Source organism: Pelodiscus sinensis, chromosome 4, assembly GCF_052426305.1.
Source record: "Pelodiscus sinensis isolate ZL-2025 chromosome 4, ASM5242630v1, whole genome shotgun sequence".
Classification (NCBI taxonomy): Eukaryota; Metazoa; Chordata; order Testudines; family Trionychidae; genus Pelodiscus; species Pelodiscus sinensis.
In genome coordinates, this window is record NC_143055.1 from 2,727,507 (window position 1) to 2,751,152 (window position 23,646).

Here is a 23,646-nt window from a genome sequence, read left to right on the forward strand (position 1 = left end):
GATGAGCTACAGTACTAATAGCTACAGTTATTAGTTTTATTAAAACTAATACAAGAAAGTCCTTCTTCACACAGCGTGTAGTCAACCTGTGGAACTCCTTGCCAGAGGAGGCTGTGAAGGCTAGAACTATAACAGAGTTTAAAGAGAAGCTAGATAATTTCATGGAGGTTAGATCCACAAAAGGCTATTAGAAGGGATAGAAATGGTATCTCTGGCCTCTGTTTGTCAGAGGCTGGAGATAGATGGCAGGAGACAAATCGCTTGATCATTGTCTTCGGTCCACCCCCTCCGGGCACGACGCTGACCACTTTGGCAGACAGGATACTGGGCTAGATGGACCTTTGGTCTGACCCAGTACGGCCGTTCATATGTTCTTATGCACAGGCCAAGTGTCAGTCATAGAAATCCCTGGCCAAGTCGCGTCGAATAAGGACGGGAGAAAAAAGAGGCACGGGGCCCCGAACGGGCGATCGGTGACCGACCGCTTGCCTAGCTCTGACAACGGCTCCTTCGTGGCTCTAGGTCACAGATTCATGGAGGCCATCTGATTGTCCAGCCTACCCGCCGCTGGAGCACAGGGAATTCCACCCCCTTGGGAGCTCTCACGAAATCCTCCTTCCTTGCAGACCCGCCCAGGAACCTCTGGGTGAAGTCCTTCCTGGAGATCCCAGGTGGGAAGCTCGCCATCATCGCCTGTGCGGTGGACAGTAACCCGCTGTCGGAACTGGCCCTGCGCCGGGGCGCCGAGCTGGTGGCTTCCGACTCCTCCCGCGGCGCTGGAGCCGCCGGAGGGAGGCTCCACGTCTCGGCCTCTCCGAATGCCTTGAAACTGGAGATCCGGGGCGTCAGCGTGGAGGATGCAGGGACGTACGAGTGCCTGGCAACCAATCAGGTCGGCAAGGCCAGCGCCTCTGTGCGCGTCAGCGTCGAGAGTGAGTTCGGAGTGCACCATGCTGGCTTAGGGGGGATTCAGGGCACAGCCTCTCCCCTTTGCTCTGCCCCCTGCGCCAGGGAGTGGAATCTTCCTGTCTATTTTGGCAGGGAGTCTCCCGCCCAGGGGCGTGCTAAGGGGGCAAAGAAGCAGTGGAGTGGTCCCACCGAGCACAGGGGGTGTGGCGAGACCGGGAGGCTGAAACATGCTGCCCCCGGCTGGTGACTACGGATCATTGCCAGATGTGGAGGCTGGAGCAGCCCCCAGGCGGCTGTAACCTCTGCCGGGGCTGGGGCGGAAGGAGGCAAAGCAGCGCGGATCCGTACCCATCCCGCGAGCGGTCTCCAGCTGCTAATCGTGGGCATCAGAGGGCTGCCCCAGCTGTATCCCGCTTTGCTCCGGTTTCTTCCCCAGCCGCGAGGGTTGTCATCCAGCCAGGGCCTGACGTACGGGAGGGGGACCCGGTCACGCTGACCTGTGAGGATACCGGTGCCCGGCCGAGCACCGTTTACACCTGGCACAAGAACGCCAAATGGCTGAGGGAGGGTCCTGCCAAGGCCTTCACCATCCGGGGCGCGGCGGGCTCCGACGCCGGCTCGTACAGCTGCACGGCTCACGACGACGGGGGAAGGAGGACGTCTCTGCCCACCGCCTTGCAGGTGCTCTGTAAGTTGCCTGCCGTTTAGACACCGTTACGAGGGAGGCGTGGAAGCGAATTCCCAGGGCGGGTGACTCCGGCCACTCAACCGGGGCGGGGGATGGTTTCCCTGGACGAAGGGGGACCGTTCCCGACTGGTTACCCCCCAAGTGGGTCCAGTGCTTGAAACGTGACCCATACTCGGGAAGCTCTTTGTCTCCCTCTAGTGGCTGAGCCACGTCAGCGGTTAACGAGGCCGCCACCGTAATGAACCAACTTGGCTCTTCCCCCCGTGCTTTTAGCTCCGTAAGCCCTGCGTTCCAACCCCGCTGGCCCAAACGGGGGGAGGCATAGAATCGGACCAGGCCAGAACCCGCAACGTAAACCCAGAGGGCCGGGTTCTCCCGAGCGCTACCGCCCTCCGGTGATCCACGGACCGCTGAGCAATGTAGACCTTACAACGATACGGGCCTTCAAAATGCCAGCGCTAGAAAGAGAGTGACTCCGGCAGCGCCACTCTGTGTTTACACCAGAGCCTGGAAAGTGGTGCGCATCTGCCCACGCATTCTATTAGCAGTGGGTCCCACCGCCACGGTTTCCCACCTTGCTGCCTGCCTTCCCTCGGCCCTGGCTTGCCGGGCAAGCTCCAGAGGGGAGAGAGGAGACGCTGCGGCCCATGCCACCTTCGGCCTCGCTGCTGTGACGGCCACTGGGAGGCGATCAGAGCCAGCAGCGAGGCTCAGACCCCCAGTCACTTCTCAGAGGTCAGTGGACAGCCCTTCAGCGCCCGTGGACAGCTAGTCTGGGAGGAGAGCAGGGGGCTACTGGCATGGGCCTCGCTCCGGAGCAGAAATTCCAATTTTATTTGGCCACAGAACCCTTTGAAACTCAAAAGGATTTTGCGGATCCTCTAACAACAGTCTGATATATGGAGTCATAGAATCCTAGCGCTGGAAGAGACCTCGGGTCACCAAGTCCAGCCCCCTGCCCAAGGCAGGACCAATCCCAATTAAATCAACCCAGCCAGGGCTTTGTCAAGCCGAGACTTAAACACCTCTAGAGATGGAGATTCCACCCCCTCCCTAGGGAACCCAGCCCAGCGCTTCCCCACCCGCCTAGGGAAATCGTTTTTCCTAATGTCCAACCTAGACCTCCCCCACTGCAACTTGAGCCCATTGCTCCTTGTTCTGCCACCTGTCACTACTGAGAACAGCCTTTCTCCAGCCTCTTTGGAACCTCCCTTCCGGGATTTGAAGGCTGCTCTCAAATCCCCCCTCACTCTTCTCTTCTGCAAACTAAACAGACCCAAATCCCTCAGCCTCTCCTCGTAGGTCATGTGCTCCAGCCCCCAAATCATTTTGTTGCCCTCCACTGGCCCCTCTCCAATGTGCCCACATCCTTTCTGTAGTGGGGGGCCCAGAACTGGACACAATACTCCAGATGTGGCCTCCCCAGAGCCGAATAAAGGGGAATAATGACATCTCTGGATCTCCTGGCCATGCCCCTCCTAATGCAGCCTAGTACGTCGTCAGCCTTCTTGGCTACAAGGGCGCCCTGTTGACTCATATCCAGCTTCTCCTCCACTGTAACCCCCAGGGCCTTTTCTGCAGAACTGCTGCTTAGCCAGTCGGTCCCCAGCCTGTAACAATATTTGGGATTCCTCCGTCCCAAGGGCAGGACTCTGCACTTGTCCTTGTTGAACCTCATCAGATTTATTTTGTCCCAATCCTCTCATCTGTTTAGATCACTCTGGACCCTATCCCTGCCCTCCAGCGTATCTACCTCTCCCCCTAATTTAGTGTCAACTGGAGCTGAAAAAGTAGACCACAAATGAGTAATACTAAAGAAATGCTCAACAAGGTCATGAGATCGACATTTAGTTTAATTGCACATATTTAAAAACAAAAATCACATTTAATGTGTACAAAAAATAAAGCTAAAAAACTAATGAAGCGTTTCCTTTTTTCAAATGATTCAAGCTTCCACTTAAAAAAACTAACGTCTTTATCTCTGTATTCTGAGTGATCTGTTTCAAAATGTCTTCGCAATTTAGCAGGTACTAAAGAGCTATTAGAGAATATTTTGTTTCACAGTATACACTGGGCATCTGGAGCATCTTTATTTCTATCGCTTGTGAATCCAAATGACAAATAGTCCTCAGCATACCTGTGTTTCTTATTACTTGGCTGTAATTCTTCATAATTAGCTTAAGCTGCCTCGTTATCGTCTTTGCTGGTTTCAGTAACAACAGGAGTGTTTGAAGTACAGGTACTCACTTTTTTCTTTACAGTTCCTTCTTTTAGCCAATGATCCATGGGGAATTTTTGTATCAAGAATTTAAATTCTATGTGTAGATACTGTTAACGTGTCGTATTGTTAAAGTCACCCATGTGATCCACGCTCCCTGACAGTGAGTACGGGGATTTCCGGTGTTATATAGCACGCGACTGCATCACTGCCTGCCTGCACGTGCAGCGCTGAGTAGTGAATAGAATTTTCTCACGGAATCCTTAGTTTCACGTTGCGGAAACTGTGGGGTTCCACGGAATACCATTTGGGAAACACTGCTTTAGAGCCAATGGGGAAATGTGAAAGCAAAAAATTCCTTGCAGCCAAACAGAGGAAAGGGTCAGTTTCCCTTCTCCAACATGTTTGAACAGGAGTTTCTCGGTTGCTGACACACCCCATTTTGCCACGTTCTAAATGTGCTTTGATTCAAAAAGATGTCCCGTTTTCGGCATTTAAGCTCACCGAAGATACAAACCACGTACAAATCATGCATCGGCCCACACATAAAAAAACCGCATCAGCAATTCTTGAAACAAAACGCTTTGCTTGCCATGCTCAGAAACAAATGCCAGATTTGTGGTGTGCCCACGTTTTTGAGATTTGGGGTTTTCATCCTGATTTGGGACAGGAAGAATTGTTGAAGTCTCAAAAACACCCAAAGGACGGGAAACGCTTTCTCTGTCCAGCACTACTCCATACCCCCTGCCAATCCCCAGGGCTGTGTGGTCAAACTGTGCAACCCCCTTCCAGGAGAAAGTCACCCTCTTTGTTTCTTGTTCTCGCCCCTGCAGATGCCCCAAAGCAGCCTTCTCTGAGCTCCTTCCTCAATGCCCAAGATGGGCGCCGGGCCATCATCCAATGCACCGTGGACAGTCACCCACCGTCAGATCTGGCCTTGTACAGAGGAGATAAAGTCACCCTCGTGGCTGCGACCCAGGGCTCTCCTGGCTTGCCCAGCCAGCGTCTGAGCATCCAGGTGTCCCCGAACTCCCTCACGGTGGAGATGAAGGACATAGTGTTGGAAGATGCCGGCCAGTATGTCTGCTCGGCTAACAACACCTACGGCACCGCCACGGCGTCCGTGCGCTTCGGCGTGGAGAGTGAGTGCCGGTGTCTTTTCACCCTGCAGGCCGCGCCCTCTCCCACGAGCACCCACAGGCGGGGCGGGGGAAGGGGGTTGGATTCTGCTCCACAGTATGAGGCAAAGCAGAATCTGGATTTGGGGCACCACCCTGCAGTCCACAGGGAGACTGAGTGGGACTCCCGAGCTGAGCACGCCAGCTGATCTGTGTGCGGAGCTCAAGGCTGGCCCCCGGTGCCAGGCTGACACACTTGAGGCGCAGACGGAGCATTCCGAAGTGGTCTAGGGGGTTTAGACACGTGCCTACCCATACGGTGATGTTGACGAGGCGGGTGAGGTCTGTGCAGAAGTTGATCCAACAAAAGATACCGTGTCACCCATCTTGTCTCGCTAATATCCTGGGGTGATATGGCTACCACAACACTGTCTAGGAGATAGGTGTCAAAATCCCCTAGGCTCTTCCCCGCCCCCGTGCTAGCTGTCTCTGCACAGGCAGTGGCGGTGCAACGTGCTTCTCCCAGCCAACGTGCCCCAACTCTGACCAGCAGTGCGTAGATCATTCGTTTGTTTGGTCCACTCCAAGGAGTCAGCAAGGATGGAATCAGTACCAGTGACGAGGGTGGGTAGGCATCGGTCCACGGGGAGCTGGACTAAGACCAGCCACGCTGCCCTCAGAAGGGACATGTGATGGGTTCCTTCCAGGGTGCCAGGTGGACCTGGGGTACCACTGAGCCCCTGTCTCCCTAGCCAGTGCAAGCCTGCACTTCCACCTGCCTTCACCCGGGTGGGGACACCAGACTCCCTCGCCACCAGCTTCCTGGCCTGCTCCCTGAAGCGGCCACCGTGTCCCTGCGTCCCCTAGGCTAGGGGCAATTGGGGGAGCGCCGTGCACTGCCCCCGCCCTGAGTACTGGCTCTGCAGCTCCCATTGGCTGGGAACTGCAGCCAATGGGAGCTCCAGGGGCAGCACGCAGAACTACCTGGGCCCTTGGCCTAGGGGCCACAGGGACTAGCCGGGTGCTTTCATGAGCAGCACAGAGCCAGGGCAGACACTGCGTGGCCAACTGGGAGCCATCAGAGGTAAGTGCCACCCAGCCAGAGTCTGTGCCCAGATCCCCCTCCCTTCGCCCCAACTCCTACCCCAGGCCAGAACCCCCTCCCACTCTCTAACTCTCTTCCAGACCCCACTCCTCAGCCCCCCTCCCCCATACCCAAACAGCCTCCCACACCCCAATTCCCTGCCCCAGCCCGGAGCCCTCTCTTGCACCCCAACTCCCTGCCCAGAGCCCCCTCCTGCACCCCAGCCCCTCATCCCCAGCCCCACCCAGAGCCTGCATTCCCGGCGGCGCTGTGTGGGGCCCAAGGTGGGAGGAAACGCTCAGCTTCCCACCCCAGGGGCTGTGTGCACCTCGTGGCAGGGGTTCCCTGTCCCGTGTGGCGGCACTTGGACCACGTACCGCGTGCAAAAGGGCTGCACATGCGTGTTCGCGACAAACGGACAGGTCGTCACCGAGAGCAGAGATCAAAGCAGATTCCCTGGGAAACAGAGAAAACCCCAAAGGGCGTGTAGCCCTCTAGACAGGTTGGGCATCAAATTCTCACCCTGAGACGCAACCAGGCCTGCAGATTCTTAAGGCACAAGCTGCCTTGGCTTGGCGGCTGGAGTTTCTCAGGTTTTCACGCGCAGGCCAGAAATCCCTTTAGCCTGAGTCCGTGTCATCCCCCAGGTCAGTCTCGCCAGAGGAGGCTGTGACAGCCAGGAGCTTAACAGCATCCATGAAAGAGCTAGATACATCCATGGAGGATAGGTCCAACGGTGGCTATTAGCCTGGCAGGGACCTCAGGAGCCATCCAGTAGCCCCCTGCCCAAAGCAGGACCGACCCCAACTCAATCAACCCAGCCAGGGCTTGGTCAAGCAGGGACTTAAACACCTCTAGGGATGGAGATTCCACCCCCTCCCTAGGGAACCCAGCCCAGGGCTTCCCCACCCGCCTAGGGAAATCGTTTTTCCTAATATCCAACCTAGACCTCCCCCACTGCAACTTGACACCATTGCTCCTCATTCTGCCCTCCGCCCCCACTGGCTGTGTCTAGACTGCAGGGTTTTTTCGAAAAAACTTCCCCTGCGTCTAGACTACAGCCGCGTTCTTTTGAAATTAAATCAAAAGAACGCGGCTTTTCTTTCGACGGCGGTACTCCTCATTTCACGAGGAAGAACACCTTTTTTCAAAAGTGCTCTTTCGAAAAAAGACGTTCTTGAATGCAAACAGGGCTTTTTCGAAAGAGAGCATCCAGACTGCCTGGGTGCTCTTTTTCGAAAAAGCGGCTTGCTTTTTCAAAAGTACTGCTTGCAGTCTAGACGCTCTTTTTCGAAAGAGGCTTGCAGTCTCGACGTAGCCACTGTGAACAGCCTCTCTCCATCCTCTTTGGAACCCCCCTCCAGGGAACTGAAGGCTGCTCTCAAATCCCCCCTCACTCTTCTCTTCTGCAGACTCAACAAACCCAAATCCCTCAGCCTTTCCTCTGGGCCACATGCTCCATCCCCTAATCATTCTTCTCCCCATCAGCGGTCAGAGTCCGGATAGAGCCGTCTCAGGAAATCCAGGAAGGAGCCGCAGTCAATGTGACCTGCGTGGTTGCCAGTTGGCTCGGGGGAGAGACCAACTACACCTGGTATAAGAACAGCAAATGGCTGCAGGACGGCCCAGCGAGCTCGCTCCATCTCGACAGAGTAACCAGCACCGACACCGGGTCGTACCACTGTCGGGCAGAGGGCAGGACTGGGAGAGCCACCTCGGCCCTGCTCAGCTTGGACGTGCTCTGTGAGTGTCGCTGGGCTCGGTTTGTTCACGCTAAATCAAGGCAACTTGGGATCGACATTGTTATTATAAGCGGGGGAATGGTCCCGCTATTGTGGGGAACTTTCCTGGCTTCTATACACCCCGGTGAAATGAACCAGCGAAAGGATCTGAGTCCCCGCTCCCACTTCCTTTACCCCACAGCTCCCTGATCCTGAGGGCTCCCCCTCCACTCTCCTGAGTAGCAGAGTCCTCGAAACCCCAACAAAGCTGGGCCCAGGTTTCCTGGGGCTTAATCCCCGACCTTGTAGTCACTAGGGGCAGGAGTTAGGGTGTCCCCACTCCGAGGTGCTCTCTTCACACTGCAGGCCTTCTTGGCCCAGCGATCACTTCATAAGGTTCAAAGCAAATACAATTTATTAAACATCAACTGATTAAAGAGAAAAGAATAAGAAAAAATGAGAAAGTTTAAATGAGAACACACAGCCCTGCTCTGTAGCACGGGACATCAAACCAGCAGCCTGCAGAGTGTAAGGACAGTCCACAGTCTCTTCCTTAGAGGCCCCTTAGAGGCCATGGCTGTGCTGCAGGGGGGCTGCAGGCTGGACACGCTTGCTCTGGCAGTGACCACACAGCCTCAAGCTCTAAGTGGCCAGACCCCTGTGATGTAGTGGGGGTACTTGCTGGGCTGTGGTGACCCCTGCTGTCTGGAGCAAGACCCAGCAGGGGAAACCTGGCTAGGCAGAGATAAGGCCAAACTGGTTGAACCAGTGGCCAGACACCCCCCATGGAGAGGAACAAAGGAAGGTGGAATGCTGCCCTGACTGCGGGGGCAGGGCTGGAGGGGAATTTAGTTAGACTGTGGAAGAGCATGGAGGAGAGCCTAGGGGAAGGGGCTGGAGTTTAGGGGCCCAGTCTCCCCCATCTCAAGGGGGCCTGAGGCATCCTAGCCCAGTTCCTGTAACCAGATTACATCTGTGCTGCGCTGTGCTGGAGGAGCAATAAACCACCCTCAATTCCACTGGCTGGTGCAGTCTGTTTGTGCCATTTCGGGGTGCAGGAGACGGGGAACCCCCAACGCGCCGTCACACTGGTGTCAGAAGTGGGATCCACGGCACCCCGTGGATGAAGCTTCCAGCGGCGAGCGACAAGGCGCAGTAGAAGCAAGAGCCCTGGAGCCAGGCGTGCTGGAGACAGAGCGAAGCGGTTCCTGGGAATCGTGGGGCGCTGCAGCACTAGACTGGTGAGTCTGCACCGAGGGGCCCAGCGGGCAGATGGCCTACGCCCGACTCTTGAAGGCAGAGCTGGTGGGGCTGTGCAGAGAGAGGGGCTTGCCTGTGCAGAAAGCAACCAAGGCCCAGCTGATTGCTCAGCTAGAAGAGAACGACCAGCCACAGGGCCAGGATCTTGTCCCCAGGGGAAGCAGCCAGACCCCCCCTGAGAGTGTGTCAGGCTCAGAGAGGGGGAGGAGCGCTGGAACCCACAGGAGAGATGAGACAGCTTCCCCCAGGAGGCCTGCAAGCTGCAGCCCATCTAGGGCAGGGGCCAGCCAAGCAGAGCTGCGGCGGCTGGAGATCCAGCTGCGGATCAAGGAATTGGAAGTAGAGGACCGAGAAAGGGATCGCCAAGATCGAGAGAGGCAGCGGCAGCATGAGCTGGCCATGGCAGAGCGGAGAACCGGCGGGGCACCGGCTGCGCCAAGTGCGGATGGGCCCCAGGGTCCCAGGACTGCCAGATGCTTGGAGAGGCCCGTGGTGGCCCAATTGAAGGACATGGGTGACATAGACGGGTTCCTCAGTGCCTTTGAGAGGGCCTGTGGACTGCAACGGGTTCCCCCAGCTGACTGGCTGCAGGAGCTCATCCCCGCACTGAGCCAGGAGGCGGCCGGAGTGCTCAGTCAGCTGGAGGACCTACAGCCCGGGGATTACAACCGAGTCAAGGAGGCCCTGCTGCACAAGTTCGGGCTGACCCCCGAGATGTACAGGAAGAAGTTCCGGGGGGTACAGAAAGGGCCACGGGAGACCTATGTGGATCTGGCCTCCCGCCTGGCGCAATACTGCCGCAAGTGGGTGTCTGGAGTCGGAGCCCAGACCGCAGAGGAGCTGCTCAAGCTGGTCATGATGGAGCAGTTCTATGAAGCGTGCCCACCCAAACTGAGGCTGTGGCTCAAGGACCGGAGACCAGAGAACCCCCAGGAGGCCGGGAGGCTGGCGGATGAGTTCACGGAGAGCCGGTCCGGGTGTGAACGGGAGTCCCGGAGAGAAAGGGAACCGCGCAGAGACCGGATCTCGGCTGAGCGACGGAGGGAGTCAACTACGGGGCGAGACCAAGGAACAGGTCGTCTGCGCCCCAGAGAACCAGCCAGGGCCTGGACAGAGACAGCCCAAAGCCTAACTTGCCAGCGCTGTGGGCAAAAAGGCCACAAGAGGGCTCAGTGCACCAGGTCCCGGGACCGGGGACTTTCCAGGGTTAACTGGCTGGGGCGGGAGGAAGGGCAGGCTGCCCCAGAGGCAGGGGCTGGCAGGCAAACCTCAGCTCAGAGAGAGGGGAAGGATGCTCAGTGCACCTCCCCTGGGAGGTCTGATTCTCAGGAGGCGGATTTCTCCGTGTACCGGGTGGGGGCAGGACGGCCCCTGCGGAGCGAGTGCCTCATACCCCTGGAGGTGGATGGTAGGAAGGTGACGGGCTTCTGGGACACGGGGGCGGAGGTGACTCTGGCCCGATCTGACATAGTGGCCCAGGAGCGGATACTACCCCACGCGCAGCTGACCCTGAAGGGCATAGACGGGTCCCCGTTTAAGGTGCCTGTAGCCAGGGTGCATCTGAAATGGGGGGCCAAGGAGGGCCTCAAGGAAGTGGGGGTGCACCCGCACTTGCCCACCGAGGTGCTGATGGGGAATGACCTAGAGGAGTGGCCCCATGGATCCCAGCGGGCTCTAGTCCCTACCCGGAGCCAGAGCCAGCGGGGGGCCGACAACGTGGGTCCAGGGAAGGACTCCTGGCAGCGTCCTCAGGGTCCCATCCCAGTGGACACGGGGTCCAGCCAGGCTGGGACTCCGGACCTAGGCAGAGGTGGGGGACAGGTCCCGATCCCTGCCTCAGCAGCTGAATTCCAGGCTGAGGTGCAGGCAGACCCCTCCTTGCAGAGGCTGAGGGACCAGGCTGGCCTCCGTGCAGCTCAGCCCCGGGGGAGAGGTGGCCAGGAGAGATTCCTGCGGGAGCGTGGGCTCCTGTTCCGTGAGTGGCTCCCCCCCAGGAAGGCGAGGGCATGGGGTGTCCAGCGGCAGCTGGTCGTCCCCCGAAAGTATCGCCTCAAGCTGCTGTATTTGGCCCACGACGTCCCCGTTGGGGGCCACCGGGGGATCCGGAGCACCCGGCTGAAGCTGCTCCAGCACTTCTATTGGCCAGGAATCTTTACAGCCGTGCAGCGGTACTGCCGGTCCTGTGACTCCTGCCAGAGGGGCGGGAAGGCCCAAGACAGGAGGAAAGCGGCTTGGGGGTCTCTACCCCAGATAGACCCTCTGGGCTTGCTGAGAGAGTTATGGGAGGGGAAGACCTCCCTGGATGGAGCATCGGGGATGGAAGCCGCCCTGGCTGTCCAGAGAAGGCTCGCTGGGCTCATGGCCCCGGCCCGAGAGACCCTGGCCAGAGATCAAAGCCAGCGGAAGGGTGGGTGTGACCCCCGAGGACCGGCCTGCGCCAGTCGCCCTGGAGCGGGGCGGCGAGTGGACAGAGGGAAGCCAGCTCATGTGGGGCCTCGCCACGGCCGGCCCGAGTCAAGGGGAGCACCCATGTCCCCGGGGCGGGTTCCCACGCAGAGGACCCGAACTTCCCTAGGTCACGAGCGGAGTGACCCTGCTCAGTTCGCTCTCGGAGGGGGGAGAACTGTGATGTAGTGGGGGTACTTGCTGGGCTGTGGTGACCCCTGCTGTCTGGAGCAAGACCCAGCAGGGGAAACCTGGCTAGGCAGAGATAAGGCCAAACTGGTTGAACCAGTGGCCAGACACCCCCCATGGAGAGGAACAAAGGAAGGTGGAATGCTGCCCTGACTGCGGGGGCAGGGCTGGAGGGGAATTTAGTTAGACTGTGGAAGAGCATGGAGGAGAGCCTAGGGGAAGGGGCTGGAGTTTAGGGGCCCAGTCTCCCCCATCTCAAGGGGGCCTGAGGCATCCTAGCCCAGTTCCTGTAACCAGATTACATCTGTGCTGCGCTGTGCTGGAGGAGCAATAAACCACCCTCAATTCCACTGGCTGGTGCAGTCTGTTTGTGCCATTTCGGGGTGCAGGAGACGGGGAACCCCCAACGCGCCGTCACAACCCCTCTCCCAGTCTGGCCTGCAGGGCCTCTTGGCTGGTGATATCTCCCTGCCCAGAGCCTCTCCCCGCACTTTGCTGGTCCCAGCTGCTCACCACACCCAGCTGCAGGCTGTGCTGCTTTGCCAGTCTCCAGCTCCTTGCGTTGCTTCTCTGTCTCTTTTGGCTCTCTGAGCACTGCCAGTCTGCTGCTCAACACAGGGTCTGCGCTCCTTGGGCTGTGCGTGCCTGGCTTTGTTGCTGCAAAACTGCCCCTCAGCACAGCTTGCACTCCTTGGGCTGTGTGTGTCTGGCTCTGTTGCTGTAGGACTGCTTCTCCACACAGCTTGCACTCCTTGGGCTGTGCGTGCCTGGCTCTGTTGCTGCAGGACTGCTTCTCCACACAGCTTGCACTCCTTGGGCTGTGCGTGCCTGGCTCTGTTGCTGCAGGACTGCTTCTCCACACAGCTTGCACTCCTTGAGCAGTCTGTGCCTGGCTCTGTTGCTGCAAAACTGCCCCTCAGCACAGCTTGCACTCCTTGGGCTGTGTGTGCCTGGCTCTGCTGCTGCAAAACTGCCCCTCAGCACAGCTTGCACTCCTTGAGCTGTCTGTGCCTGGCTCTGTTGCTGCAGGACTTCTTCTCCATACAGCTTGCTCCTCTTAGCAGTCTCTCAGCTCTCTCCTTGCTCAGAGAGACCCAGAACAATCCCAGCTCACAGGGAGGACGGGGCTTGGCCTCTCACTTTCCTCACTGGCCTGTCCAACCTGTCAATCAGGCTGAGCTGGAGTGTTGGCTGCTTTCCATTGTCTCTGGGGTCTGTTAGTCTTATGGACCCTTTCCCTTTTGATACTGCGAGCTGGCAAACCAAAACTCCCACAGGCTACATCTACATTGGCACCCCTTTCCGGAAAAGGGATGCTAATGAGACCAGTCGGAATTGCAAATCCACGGGGGATTTAAATATCCCCCGCGGCATTTGCATTTACATGGCTGCCGCTTTTTTCCGGCTCGGGGTTATGCCGGAGAAAAGCGCCAGTCTAGATGCGATTTTCCGGAAAATAAACCCTTTTCCGGAAGATCTCTTATTCCTACTTTCAAGAGAAGGGCAACTAAAATGATGAGGAGTTTGGAACGGGCCGCATATGAGGAGAGATTAAAGAAACTAGGACTTTTCATCTTGGAAAAGAGGAGACTAAGGGGGGATAGGATAGAGGTCTATAAAAGCATGAGTGGGGTGGAGAAAATGAATAAGGAAAAGTGATGTACTTGTTCCCATAATATAAGAACTAGGGGTCACCGAAGTAAATTAATGGGCAGCAAGTTTAAAACAAATGAAAGGAATCATAGAATTCTAGCGCTGGAAGAGACCTCAGGAGTCATCAAGTCCAGCCCCCTGCCCAAGGCAGGACCAACCCCAACTCAATCAACCCAGCCAGGGCTTTGTCAAGCTGAGACTTAAACACCTCTAGGGATGAAGATTCCATCACCTCCCTACGTAACCCAATCCAGTGCTTCCCCACCCTCCTAGTGAAAGTTTTTCCTAATGTCCAACCCAGGCCTCTCCCATTGTAACTTGAGACCATTGCTCCTTGTTCCGCATCTGTCACTAAAAGTTCTTCTTCACACAGCGCACAGTCAACCTGTGGAACTCCTTGCCTGAGGAGATTGTGAAGGGTAGGACTATAACTGGGTTTAAAAGAGAACTAGATAATTTTAGGTCCATTAATAGCTATTAGCCAGGATGGGTAAGGAATGGTGTCCCTAACCTCTGTTTGTCAGAGGGTGGAGATGGATGGCAGGAGAGAGATGGCTTGATCATTACCTGTTCGGTTCACTCCCTTTGGGGCACCTGGTATTGGCCACTTTTGGCAGACAGGATACTGGGATGGATGGACCTTTGTGTGACCCCGTGTGGTCATTCGTACGTTCGTATGACCACATGGAACCATTTTGCCAGAATGCTCTGCTTGCACAGAAGTTTTCAAGGGGGAATGATCAAGCTGTTTGGTTGTGAGAAGGTCCAAATGTTTTGTTCCAGCCAGGCTGAAATACTTCATTTGGATACCAGCCCAGAAGAGTCGACATTCCTAAGTCGAAACGAAACCTTCTGACCGGACCCAAAGGACGTGTTCCAAGGCGGTGGAGATGAAATATTCCATAGGGCAAAATAAGGGGCGAGATTTCAAATCAGGACCAAAATGCACACTTGAAATCTCGGAATGTCCCATGGGCTGGAAACTCTGTTCTGTGATTGGTCCTTGTCAATCGCTGGAGACTACCATGGGCTGCTGTTACCCCGTCACTTCCTCTTCGGCGGTTGCAGACGTCCAGTCACCTGCTCTAACAATGACGTTGTCTCCCCTTTGCAGACGCTCCCAGGAACCCATCGCTGCAGGCCTTCCTGGAGAACCGTAACGCAAGGGTGGGGCTCCTCCATTGCACTGCCGATGGCAACCCCCAGGCTGAATTAGCCCTGTACAGAGAGGATAAGTTAGTGGCTTCCAGCCACGGCCCCCGCTCAGCAGCCAACCACAGGCTCAGCGTGTTTCCGTCCTTCAACGCCTTGAGAGTGGAGATCCGGGACGTCACGTCGGCGGACTCGGCAGAGTACACATGTGTTGCCAGGAACAGGCTGGGCAACGTGACAGTCACTGCCTACTTCAGGGCACAAAGTAAGTCAGGCGGCTCGGGGGCTGCCACGTCCTGTCGGGTCCATCCCCGCGGGCCACACTGGGTTATTCCCGACAGCATGTCCGTCCAGTCCAGTTATATCCAGCAGAGGGCTCAGACACTCCGAGGTGCAGGTCAGATCCCATCCAGCAGGGGGCAGGGAAGCACACGGGGATACATGCATAATAAGAACGGCCACACGGGGTCAGACCAAAGGTCCATCTCGCCCAGTGTCCTGTCTGCGGACAGCGGCCAGTGCCAGGTGCCCCAGAGGGAGTGAACACAACAGGGAATCGTCCAGTGATCCCTCCCGTCACCCATTCCCAGCCTCTGACAAACAGAGGCTTGGACACCTTTCCTTCCCATTCTGGCTAAGAGCCACTGATGGACCTAACCTCCATGAATTTATCTAGCTCTTTTTTAAATCTAATTACAATTTTGGCCTTCACAGCATCCCCTGGCAATGAGTTCCACAGGTTGACTGGGCGTTGTGGGATCACTTTTGTTGCCCTTCTCAGTCCCTTTTCCAGTTCTAAGGTATCTTTTTTGGGATGGGCTGCCCACATCCACACTCAGTTGAGGTGCAGGGCACCCCGGATTTCTATAGCGGCACTGTGGTTTTTTATGGTCTTTGTAGCTACCTAAGGGTTGCCAGCGTTCTGTTGGGGTGGTTGCCTGCCGCAGCACGTTGAGCAGATGTTTTCAGACAACTATCTGCAAAGTCTCCAAGATCTCTTGGAGGTCTGGACCCACCCCGCAGAGGGCAGGGGGACTCCCATGCAGGATGGGCTTTGTCCATCGGGGGGCGGTGGAGCACAGCCAGTAGACAGGAGTCGATGACCGGAACAACACATTGATGACTCGGCTGTTGCGGTAGAAGGACACAGCCCCATGGCTCTGAGCGTATTGTCACCACGCAGGCAGCTGTTGGTGGATTTCACATTGGCCGGACTAACCCGTCTCTTCTCCCTCCTCCTCAGCTCTCACTGAGCTCCGCATGTACAAGATCCTGGCCGGGTTGTTCATCACAGCGCTGCTGGCTGGAGCTCTGGCCATTGCGGCTGTCCTGCTCCGGCCCAGGTGACGTGGCTCTTGCTGCTGTTGGAAACGGCACAGGGGTGTCCCATTGGGCTGGCTCGCAGGAGCTGGGAAGGGACAACTTGTCCACGGGAGGGGCGGGGGAAGACACCTGAAGCCCAGCCCCTTCGCCCAAAGCCACGCCCCTTACCCTGAGACCACGCCCCTTCACAACCTTTTCTCTCTCCCTCTCCCCGCAGCCAAGCCTGCAGGGTGCAACCTGGGCTTCCCCGGCCACTGGGCTCCCATGTGGCGCACCCCAGCCCCTCCGGGGCGGCTGGGCAGCGTAGGCCACTTTGGGAAGGCAACGCCTTCCCTTGCCTCCATCACCCGCTGCCCAGGGGTTTGTCCCATGGGCTGGAGACCCTGAGCCTAATCAAAGGGGAGCCCAGCCATGGCAGGAGCAAGAAGTGGCAGAGAAAGGGGATGGCGTGGCAAGCGGCGGCAGCGTCTGGCTGCCGAGGGCGAGGAAGGCTCTCCAGGCAGGGAGGCCGGGAGAGGCGCTGACAAAGGTCTGCAAGGAGGAAGAGAGACCTGGGCTGTGTGGCTGCAGGACTGGACTTTGTTGTTGTGGGGAGAGGGGACGATTTTATGTATTGTTTTATATGGCTCAAACCAGCCCCCAAAGGGGGGGGGGGGCAAGTTTGAATGATGAATAAGCCTGAAGTGAAGTGGATTTGAACAGTCCAAGAGGGAAACTGAGGCAGGCTGCCTGTAGGCCATGAGGGGACGCACAGGAGGCTGCTGGCCGGGTGACAGGCTATGTTGCGGGGTTCCTGGCCGGGGCAGTGGTGAACAGGCGTTGTGTGACCCACAGAGGCTGGGACTGCGTCGGCTGGTCCCGCAGACGCTGTGGAGACTGGCTCTTTTAGCTAAGGAGGCCCCTGGCTCATGCCCTGATGGTGCCATCTGGGGGGCACCGGGGGGTGCTGCGGCAGGTCTCAGTCCAATTCCAGCCGTGGCAACCCAACGGGCCCCATCCTTAGCAGAGCCCAGTGACCGACTGGCCCTGGAGAACGGCCGCCCCTCCCCTCCCGAGTGGGTGGGTTCGGACACCCCCGCTGGAGGTCAGACGCCACGCTGAGGGGCGCATGGGACTAGCACGGTGCGTGTCAGATCCCTCATTAATGGCTGGCCCCCTGCAGGATAACAGTCTACTACTGCTAGCAGGGGCATTCCTTTAACTCCGGCAGCAGAGGCCCGCTCTGGGTTCTGCCCTGCGGAGGGCCCACACGAGGGGCGGGGATGCAGACGGGCAGGAGAGCGGGCCTGCTGGGCCGGGCTTTCTCTGCTCCTAAAATGATCCCTCGTGAGCATCCACCACCCTCAGCATGACACGGGTGTCGCCTCCCCCCTGCCCAGGCTGAAGAAGCTGATGAAGCTGCAAGCGGACGAGAGCGCCCTGGAGCTGACCGGCGCGCCGGAACGATCCCAGGTGCGGTTCCTGCCGGGCTGGCCTGCCACAGGGCGCGGCTCCTGGCCTGGGGCCAGACCCCGAGCTGCCCGGAGGTGGACAAGCCAGTGGGGGCTGTGTACCACTGGGAAGTGGGGCTGCAGTACCGCCATGCTGTGGGCATCCCCGCCACGTGCCCGTGCTGCCCAGAGGCCTGGCTGCTGGGCCCGCTGCTCTCCAGGGGCTCCGGTCCCAGGCCTGGGTCCCGCTCGGCTGCTGGTCACACTGCCAGGCCCCGCATTCTGGGTCCTGCCCAGCCGGCCCTGGGATCCTGGCCACCAGCCCCACATGCTGGGTCCTGCCCAGCCGAGCCCGGGATCCTGGCCACCAGCCCCACATGCGGGGTCCTGCCCAGCCGAGCCCGGGATCCTGGTCACCAGCCCCACATGCTGGGTCCTGCCCAGCCGAGCCCGGGATCCTGGCCACTAGCCCCACATGCTGGGTCCTGCCCAGCCGGCCCCGGGATCCTGGCCACCAGCCCCACATGCTGGGTCCTGCCCAGCCGGCCCCGGGATCCTGGCCACCAGCCCCACATGCGGGGTCCTGCCCAGCCGGCCCCGGGATCCTGGCCACTAGCCCCACATGCTGGGTCCTGCCCAGCCGAGCCCGGGATCCTGGCCACTAGCCCCACATGTGGGGTCCTGCCCAGCCGAGCCCGGGATCCTGGCCACTAGCCCCACATGCTGGGTCCTGCCCAGCCGAGCCCGGGATCCTGGCCACCAGCCCCACATGCTGGGTCCTGCCCAGCCGGGCCCGGGATCCTGGCCACTAGCCCCACATGCGGGGTCCTGCCCAGCCGAGCCCGGGATCCTGGCCACCAGCCCCACATGCGGGGTCCTGCCCAGCCGAGCCCGGGATCCTGGCCACTAGCCCCACATGCTGGGTCCTGCCCAGCCGAGCCCGGGATCCTGGCCACTAGCCCCACATGCGGGGTCCTGCCCAGCCGGCCCCGGGATCCTGGTCACTAGCCCCACATGCTGGGTCCTGCCCAGCCGAGCCCGGGATCCTGGCCACTAGCCCCACATGCAGGGTCCTGCCCAGCCGAGCCCGGGATCCTGGCCACTAGCCCCACATGCTGGGTCCTGCCCAGCCGAGCCCGGGATCCTGGCCACTAGCCCCACATGCGGGGTCCTGCCCAGCCGAGCCCGGGATCCTGGCCACTAGCCCCACATGCTGGGTCCTGCCCAGCCGAGCCCGGGATCCTGGCCACTAGCCCCACATGCAGGGTCCTGCCCAGCCGAGCCCGGGATCCTGGCCACTAGCCCCACATGCTGGGTCCTGCCCAGCCGAGCCCGGGATCCTGGCCACTAGCCCCACATGCGGGGTCCTGCCCATCTGAGCCCGGGATCCTGGCCACCAGCCCCACATGCGGGGTCCTGCCCAGCCGAGCCCGGGATCCTGGCCACTAGCCCCACATGCGGGGTCCTGCCCAGCCGAGCCCGGGATCCTGGCCACTAGCCCCACATGCGGGGTCCTGCCCAGCCGGCCCCGGGATCCTGGCCACTAGCCCCACATGCGGGGTCCTGCCCAGCCGGCCCCGGGATCCTGGCCACCAGCCCCACATGCGGGGTCCTGCCCAGCCGGCCCCGGGATCCTGGCCACCAGCCCCACATGCGGGGTCCTGCCCATCTGAGCCCGGGATCCTGGCCACTAGCCCCACATGCTGGGTCCTGCCCAGCCGAGCCCGGGATCCTGGCCACTAGCCCCACATGCGGGGTCCTGCCCAGCCGAGCCCGGGATCCTGGCCACTAGCCCCACATGCGGAGTCCTGCCCAGCCGGCCCCGGGATCCTGGCCACTAGCCCCACATGCTGGGTCCTGCCCAGCCGAGCCCGGGATCCTGGCCACTAGCCCCACATGCTGGGTCCTGCCCAGCCGGCCCCGGGATCCTGGCCACCAGCCCCACATGCGGGGTCCTGCCCAGCCGGCCCCGGGATCCTGGCCACTAGCCCCACATGCGGGGTCCTGCCCAGCCGAGCCCGGGATCCTGGCCACCAGCCCCACATGCTGGGTCCTGCCCAGCCGAGCCCGGGATCCTGGCCACTAGCCCCACATGCGGGGTCCTGCCCAGCCGGCCCCGGGATCCTGGCCACCAGCCCCACATGCGGAGTCCTGCCCAGCTGAGCCCGGGATCCTGGCCACCAGCCCCACATGCTGGGTCCTGCCCAGCCGGCCCCGGGATCCTGGCCACCAGCCCCACATGCTGGGTCCTGCCCAGCTGAGCCCGGGATCCTGGCCACCAGCCCCACATGCGGGGTCCTGCCCAGCCGAGCCCGGGATCCTGGCCACTAGCCCCACATGCGGAGTCCTGCCCAGCTGAGCCCGGGATCCTGGCCACCAGCCCCACATGCGGAGTCCTGCCCAGCTGAGCCCGGGATCCTGGCCACCAGCCCCACATGCTGGGTCCTGCCCAGCCAGCCCCGGGATCCTGGCCACTAGCCCCACATGCGGGGTCCTGCCCAGCCGAGCCCGGGATCCTGGCCACTAGCCCCACATGCTGGGTCCTGCCCAGCCGAGCCCGGGATCCTGGCCACTAGCCCCACATGCTGGGTCCTGCCCAGCCGGCCCCGGGATCCTGGCCACCAGCCCCACATGCTGGGTCCTGCCCAGCCGGCCCCGGGATCCTGGCCACCAGCCCCACATGCTGGGTCCTGCCCAGCCGAGCCCGGGATCCTGGCCACTAGCCCCACATGCAGGGTCCTGCCCAGCCGAGCCCGGGATCCTGGCCACTAGCCCCACATGCGGGGTCCTGCCCAGCCGAGCCCGGGATCCTGGCCACCAGCCCAACATGCGGGGTCCTGCCCAGCCGAGCCCGGGATCCTGGCCACTAGCCCCACATGCGGGGTCCTGCCCAGCCGAGCCCGGGATCCTGGCCACCAGCCCCACATGCGGGGTCCTGCCCAGCTGAGCCCGGGATCCTGGCCACCAGCCCCACATGCTGGGTCCTGCCAGCCGGCCCCGGGATCCTGGCCACTAGCCCCACATGCGGGGTCCTGCCCAGCCGGCCCCGGGATCCTGGCCACTAGCCCCACATGCGGGGTCCTGCCCAGCCGGCCCCGGGATCCTGGCCACTAGCCCCACATGCTGGGTCCTGCCCAGCCGAGCCCGGGATCCTGGCCACCAGCCCCACATGCTGGGTCCTGCCCAGCCGGCCCCGGGATCCTGGCCACCAGCCCCACATGCGGGGTCCTGCCCAGCCGAGCCCGGGATCCTGACCACCAGCCCCACATGCGGGGTCCTGCCCAGCCGGCCCCGGGATCCTGGCCACCAGCCCCACATGCGGGGTCCTGCCCAGCCGGCCCCGGGATCCTGGCCACTAGCCCCACATGCGGGGTCCTGCCCAGCCGAGCCCGGGATCCTGGCCACTAGCCCCACATGCGGGGTCCTGCCCAGCCGAGCCCGGGATCCTGGCCACCAGCCCCACATGCGGGGTCCTGCCCAGCCGAGCCCGGGATCCTGGCCACCAGCCCCACATGCTGGGTCCTGCCCAGCCGAGCCCGGGATCCTGGCCACCAGCCCCACATGCTGGGTCCTGCCCAGCCGAGCCCGGGATCCTGGCCACTAGCCCCACATGCTGGGTCCTGCCCAGCTGAGCCCGGGATCCTGGCCACCAGCCCCACATGCTGGGTCCTGCCAGCCGGCCCCGGGATCCTGGCCACTAGCCCCACATGCGGGGTCCTGCCCAGCCGGCCCCGGGATCCTGGCCACCAGCCCCACATGCGGGGTCCTGCCCAGCCGAGCCCGGGATCCTGGCCACTAGCCCCACATGCGGGGTCCTGCCCAGCCGAGCCCGGGATCCTGGCCACTAGCCCCACATGCGGGGTCCTGCCCAGCCAGCCCCGGGATCCTGGCCACCAGCCCCACATGCGGGGTCCTGCCCAGCCGGCCCCGGGATCCTGGCCACCAGCCCCACATGCTGGGTCCTGCCCAGCCGGCCCCGGGATCCTGGCCACCAGCCCCACATGCGGGGTCCTGTCTAGCCAGCCCCGGGATCCTGGCCACTAGCCCCACATGCGGGGTCCTGCCCAGCCGAGCCCGGGATCCTGGCCACTAGCCCCACATGCGGGGTCCTGCCCAGCCGAGCCCGGGATCCTGGCCACTAGCCCCACATGCGGGGTCCTGCCCAGCCGAGCCCGGGATCCTGGCCACTAGCCCCACATGCTGGGTCCTGCCCAGCCGAGCCCGGGATCCTGGCCACTAGCCCCACATGCTGGGTCCTGCCCAGCCGGCCCCGGGATCCTGGCCACTAGCCCCACATGCGGGGTCCTGCCCAGCCGGCCCCGGGATCCTGGCCACCAGCCCCACATGCGGGGTCCTGTCTAGCCAGCCCCGGGATCCTGGCCACTAGCCCCACATGCTGGGTCCTGCCCAGCCGAGCCCGGGATCCTGGCCACTAGCCCCACATGCTGGGTCCTGCCCAGCCGAGCCCGGGATCCTGGCCACTAGCCCCACATGCGGGGTCCTGCCCAGCCGGCCCCGGGATCCTGGCCACCAGCCCCACATGCTGGGTCCTGCCCAGCCGAGCCCGGGATCCTGGCCACTAGCCCCACATGCTGGGTCCTGCCCAGCCGAGCCCGGGATCCTGGCCACTAGCCCCACATGCTGGGTCCTGCCCAGCCAGCCCCGGGATCCTGGCCACTAGCCCCACATGCTGGGTCCTGCCCAGCCGGCCCCGGGATCCTGGCCACTAGCCCCACATGCGGGGTCCTGCCCAGCCGGCCCCGGGATCCTGGCCACTAGCCCCACATGCGGGGTCCTGCCCAGCCGAGCCCGGGATCCTGGCCACTAGCCCCACATGCGGGGTCCTGCCCAGCCGAGCCCGGGATCCTGGCCACCAGCCCCACATGCTGGGTCCTGCCCAGCCGAGCCCGGGATCCTGGCCACTAGCCCCACATGCGGGGTCCTGCCCAGCCGAGCCCGGGATCCTGGCCACTAGCCCCACATGCGGGGTCCTGCCCAGCCGGCCCCGGGATCCTGGCCACTAGCCCCACATGCGGGGTCCTGCCCAGCCGAGCCCGGGATCCTGGCCACCAGCCCCACATGCAGGGTCCTGCCCAGCCGAGCCCGGGATCCTGGCCACTAGCCCCACATGCGGGGTCCTGCCCAGCCGAGCCCGGGATCCTGGCCACCAGCCCCACATGCGGGGTCCTGCCCAGCCGGCCCCGGGATCCTGGCCACTAGCCCCACATGCTGGGTCCTGCCCAGCCGAGCCCGGGATCCTGGCCACTAGCCCCACATGCTGGGTCCTGCCCAGCCGAGCCCGGGATCCTGGCCACCAGCCCCACATGCGGGGTCCTGCCCAGCCGAGCCCGGGATCCTGGCCACCAGCCCCACATGCGGGGTCCTGCCCAGCCGAGCCCGGGATCCTGGCCTCTAGCCCCACATGCTGGGTCCTGCCCAGCCGGCCCCGGGATCCTGGCCACTAGCCCCACATGCTGGGTCCTGCCCAGCCGGCCCCGGGATCCTGGCCACTAGCCCCACATGCTGGGTCCTGCCCAGCCGAGCCCGGGATCCTGGCCACCAGCCCCACATGCTGGGTCCTGCCCAGCCGAGCCCGGGATCCTGGCCACTAGCCCCACATGCGGGGTCCTGCCCAGCCGGCCCCGGGATCCTGGCCACTAGCCCCACATGCGGGGTCCTGCCCAGCCGAGCCTGGGATCCTGGCCACCAGCCCCACATGCGGGGTCCTGCCCAGCCGGCCCCGGGATCCTGGCCACTAGCCCCACATGCTGGGTCCTGCCCAGCCGGCCCCGGGATCCTGGCCACCAGCCCCACATGCTGGGTCCTGCCCAGCCGGCCCCGGGATCCTGGCCACCAGCCCCACATGCGGGGTCCTGCCCAGCCGAGCCCGGGATCCTGGCCACCAGCCCCACATGCGGGGTCCTGCCCAGCCGAGCCCGGGATCCTGGCCACTAGCCCCACATGCGGGGTCCTGCCCAGCCGGCCCCGGGATCCTGGCCACTAGCCCCACATGCGGGGTCCTGCCCAGCCGGCCCCGGGATCCTGGCCACTAGCCCCACATGCGGGGTCCTGCCCAGCCGAGCCCGGGATCCTGGCCACTAGCCCCACATGCGGGGTCCTGCCCAGCCGAGCCCGGGATCCTGGCCACTAGCCCCACATGCGGGGTCCTGCCCAGCCGGCCCCGGGATCCTGGCCACTAGCCCCACATGCGGAGTCCTGCCCAGCCGGCCCCGGGATCCTGGCCACTAGCCCCACATGCGGGGTCCTGCCCAGCCGAGCCCGGGATCCTGGCCACCAGCCCCACATGCGGGGTCCTGCCCAGCCGGCCCCGGGATCCTGGCCACTAGCCCCACATGCGGGGTCCTGCCCAGCCGGCCCCGGGATCCTGGCCACCAGCCCCACATGCGGAGTCCTGCCCAGCCGAGCCCGGGATCCTGGCCACTAGCCCCACATGCG

At 61.9% G+C, this 23,646-nt stretch overlaps 1 protein-coding gene across 1 annotated transcript in view; it reads left to right on the forward strand.

Annotated features, from left to right (window-relative positions):
- SIGLEC1 (sialic acid binding Ig like lectin 1) overlaps nt 1-23,646 on the forward strand; it is a 72,037-nt gene that overhangs the window by 37,883 nt on the left and 10,508 nt on the right. The window contains exons 15-21 of the mRNA XM_075931078.2: nt 627-932; nt 1,346-1,597; nt 4,649-4,957; nt 7,506-7,760; nt 14,400-14,702; nt 15,681-15,780; nt 17,140-17,212. Coding sequence (XP_075787193.2) covers nt 627-932; nt 1,346-1,597; nt 4,649-4,957; nt 7,506-7,760; nt 14,400-14,702; nt 15,681-15,780; nt 17,140-17,212 — 1,598 coding nt within the window. The remainder of the gene's footprint in view (nt 1-626; nt 933-1,345; nt 1,598-4,648; nt 4,958-7,505; nt 7,761-14,399; nt 14,703-15,680; nt 15,781-17,139; nt 17,213-23,646) is intronic.